A 3,632-nucleotide genomic window follows, 5' to 3' on the forward strand; every position below is an offset into this window, starting at 1 on the left:
GATTTGAAAGAAGAAAGACGAGGAACAGGCAGAAGAGAAAACAACTTTCTCCCACCTGTGTCATAGACAACGGTGGTTTCGGACTAGCCCAGAGCGTCATGTGTCTTGACTGCGTTTCCATGTCCCACATAGATATCTCATTGTTGCCATTCACAGCAGACACCACCCATGATCCTTCCTTTGGGTGCATACTCACTCGACGCACACCAGCTCCTGCAGACACAGATGTGAATCAGTATCACTATTAGTTAATGAAAGAAATACATTTGCTTTTCAGTCTCCCCACACAATAGATAATAGCAATACTAATTACACTAGGTAATCTAAAGTCCTTGTCTAGAGAACTGACTAGGGAAAACAATAACATTAACAACATGTTAGGCACATCAACACCTCAGAAAAAATAAAACATGAACACAAACAAGTATAAACTAAGTAATATCAAACTTTTCCACAAAATGACTCATTTAACAACAGAAGCAACTATAAGAATGACACTTTGGTACTTTGTTTACTTGTTTTTCCAGAAATCTTACCTCTTGGATGAGTAATGGTAGATATTGGCAGCATGAAGCGCAGATCCCAGCACACATGGTGGCCGCTGCTTGTCCCAACAGCTAGCCAACTCTGAGTTCCCTCCAATGTATATGATGTAATAACACCTAGGGATTAGGAGTATGTATATTATGACCATCCACGAAGGCTATTTTGATATATCTTCTATATTTTCCATGTTTTGTCATTTCCACACTTTTCATCTTACTTCTACCAGGAAATCCAAGGACTATACAAAACATGACAAAGCTTTAGAGAAATCACATAATTAATTTTAAACAATCTCAGTTCCATTACTGATTTTCACCAAGTATATGAACTCCCTTTTTACCAAGATTCATCTGTAGGTGTATGCATACCTTAAATTCATACACCATATATGTGAACATTTTGTACAAAGACTCTTTCACTCTTTCACAGGCTTTGGCATGGCCTTTATAATGCTGGTATGAAGGCATCACTGTCATTATGGTAAAATTATGAACATCACTATAATTAGGTCATGAAAGCATCTGGCATACACAGTCCCTCTTAGATTTGTGGTTTAGTTACACAGATAATCTTATTATTAAAGCCACAGAAGCTAGTAACAAGATCCATGATAATATCATGGTTTTGACCAGTTTACATCAGTAGGCAGATCCCCTCGTAGGCGATCAGTAAACTAACCCACATTTGAATCAAGCGTGAATGATAGAGAGACCTATAGAATAGTTGGAAGAACTTGATTAGAACATGTGTTCTCCTTTGCCAAAAGCAGTGAGGTTTTTATGACATCTTGTCCAACCACTAGCTTGGGAAACAAAAAAATCTACATGTGCTGACTACGTACCTGCATTATAAAGGCCACCAATGACAGATGACTTTTAAGCTGAAACCCCCCCACAGCACTCACTACTCAGTACTTCATGTCTCCATGTGTAGGAGGTTGAAATCAGTAAATTGGTGTGAAGCTCGGTTAAGAAGGGGTGAAAGAACTATACACAAAACATTAAGAACCACAATAAATCCTTGTCCCTTCAAAACAAACCTTTCCTTGGCCCATTCTCTAACTTCCAAGCCGTGCCAGGAGCTCGGAGATCCCAGCCCACAATGGACCCGTAGACTGTGGCATAAGTCAACACCGACTGACAACCTGAAACCACAAATGAATAAAAAAGTTATTGTCTGGAAAGTTCTAATTTTAGGTCTAAACCTTTATCACATTTTTTTTAGAAGAATATGCACAGAGTTATAATGTACTAATGTGTACTTCCAAAAACAAATGTAATCATTCTTCCATAAAATAATTCAATTTGATAATGCAATAGTTACCCTCTAAAGTTAGTATAGGAAAATTACTAAATCTCAGAGATAGGCACATTAATGTGTTATCACAATCATGTGAAACAAACTGAGTAAAATCACTGAAAAATACATAAAAAGCCAAATAAAATCAGAAAAAAGCATTTCTAATAGCAAAATAATCAGAGGTCTAGACTACAGAGGGGTCTCACCTGTATCAAAATAATTCATATCCACCACATATCCATCTTCTTCTGTATTCAACTGTCTGCTACTCACAAGACTCATTTTATCAAGCCTTGACAGAAAAGAAGAAAAAAGAAACAGAAAAATTAGGGAAGAAAGGAGGAATAGACAAAATTGCAGTATTTTCATTTCATAAATGACAAGCTATATATATATATTTTTTTAACAGACCACAGTATCTTTACTTTACAAATTCACAGATGATCAGTTTTTATGTAATATATCTTATTTCTCTCATTATTACTCTAATAAGAAAATGCAGACAGCTGTGTATGAAATTCTCCTTCCCCTATATCAATGCTTATGACTTAATTCACAAATTTTCCTTTAAAACTTACTTGATAACGTGTATTGAGCCATTACTGGAAGCTGAGGCAAGACTTTGGTGAGTAATACAAGGAGCAATTGAGGTAATAACTCCACCCTGCCTGTTATATGTGGCCTTTGACCTGTTAAAAAGTAAATCATCATTCCTTGCTGCTAAATTTCATTCATTTGATGAGCTCACAAAGAAGCAAGTTGTGATTATTTCTGTAACCAAACCAAGCAAATAAATGCAAAAAATCTACCACTCATACCTATTAATGGGGAATTTCCTTTCAATGCGATTGCAATCCCAAACTTTAACAGTCCCATCATTAGAACAGCTGACATATATTGAAGTGTCTCCCACAGGGACAAGTCTGTTAAAGGAGAAATAGGAAGGAATAACTATAAATTCATGTCAAATTATCTTTTGTTCATATATGGCTAAGAGTATATTGTCAAAAATATTAGTTACAAGTGAAAAATCATTTCACATAAACCCACCTATTTACTGCTCCCCGATGCTCATGCAAGTGTGCAACCAAGTGCCCCCTTGGTCTCCACCCAGGAGGAGGCAAACGTGTATCCCAAGCAAGGGTGTCCAATGCACGCTTCTTCTTAACACACACCAGGTGTTCCTCACGTTTGGTTGCAATTAGGCTCTCTAGCTCTGACTTGCAACTGGATACACATTCTGTATAGAGTTTATTTTGTGATGAGATGTACAATAAGGCAATATGTATATCACTGATCCTTCAATGTTTAACATTATTTATTTTTCTTTCCTAACCTAGTTGCTAAGCTCATTAATTCTGAGTACTAAAGAGCAAAAGCTGGTATCCTCAATATGTTATTTCTTTTGCAAGCATTCTCCTAATTCCACCCAACTTTCAAACAAAATGACACAGAAAACTCTCCCACTGCTCTCTCTTTCAGTAATCCCTACCTTAGTAGCACTCTTCCCCAGTTATACTACATTACATCACAGCATCAAACATACCCCATATACTTACTGATAATACCCTTTTCTCCTCCATCTGATGGGGGCAGTTTAGCAGCTGGAGTGGAGGAGGCATGGGCACTTGGGTCAGGTTCCGTGGGTGATACCGACCTGTGGATGATCTTAAGGTTTAGAGGACTTCTGTTTCATAAACTGTACGAATGACAGTGGAAGAAGTGGCTTGTTATCAAAGCTTAAATGATAAGAACACGAATCTTTTGTGCATCATATTAAATAAAAA

The 3,632-nt window shown here is 37.0% G+C and overlaps 1 protein-coding gene across 1 annotated transcript in view; it reads right to left on the reverse strand.

Annotated features, from left to right (window-relative positions):
- The window catches only part of LOC119590840 (phosphoinositide 3-kinase regulatory subunit 4-like), a gene marked incomplete in the record, with an annotated part of 15,627 nt that overhangs the window by 1,338 nt on the left and 10,657 nt on the right, over positions 1–3,632 (reverse strand). Inside the window, 8 exon segments of the mRNA XM_037939598.1 lie at positions 56–213; positions 537–662; positions 1,586–1,690; positions 2,052–2,137; positions 2,424–2,534; positions 2,664–2,768; positions 2,896–3,085; positions 3,405–3,502. Of these exon segments, the coding sequence (XP_037795526.1) occupies positions 56–213; positions 537–662; positions 1,586–1,690; positions 2,052–2,137; positions 2,424–2,534; positions 2,664–2,768; positions 2,896–3,085; positions 3,405–3,502 (979 nt within the window).

This window comes from Penaeus monodon, chromosome 27 (genome assembly GCF_015228065.2).
Source record: "Penaeus monodon isolate SGIC_2016 chromosome 27, NSTDA_Pmon_1, whole genome shotgun sequence".
NCBI classification, from domain to species: domain Eukaryota; kingdom Metazoa; phylum Arthropoda; class Malacostraca; order Decapoda; family Penaeidae; genus Penaeus; species Penaeus monodon.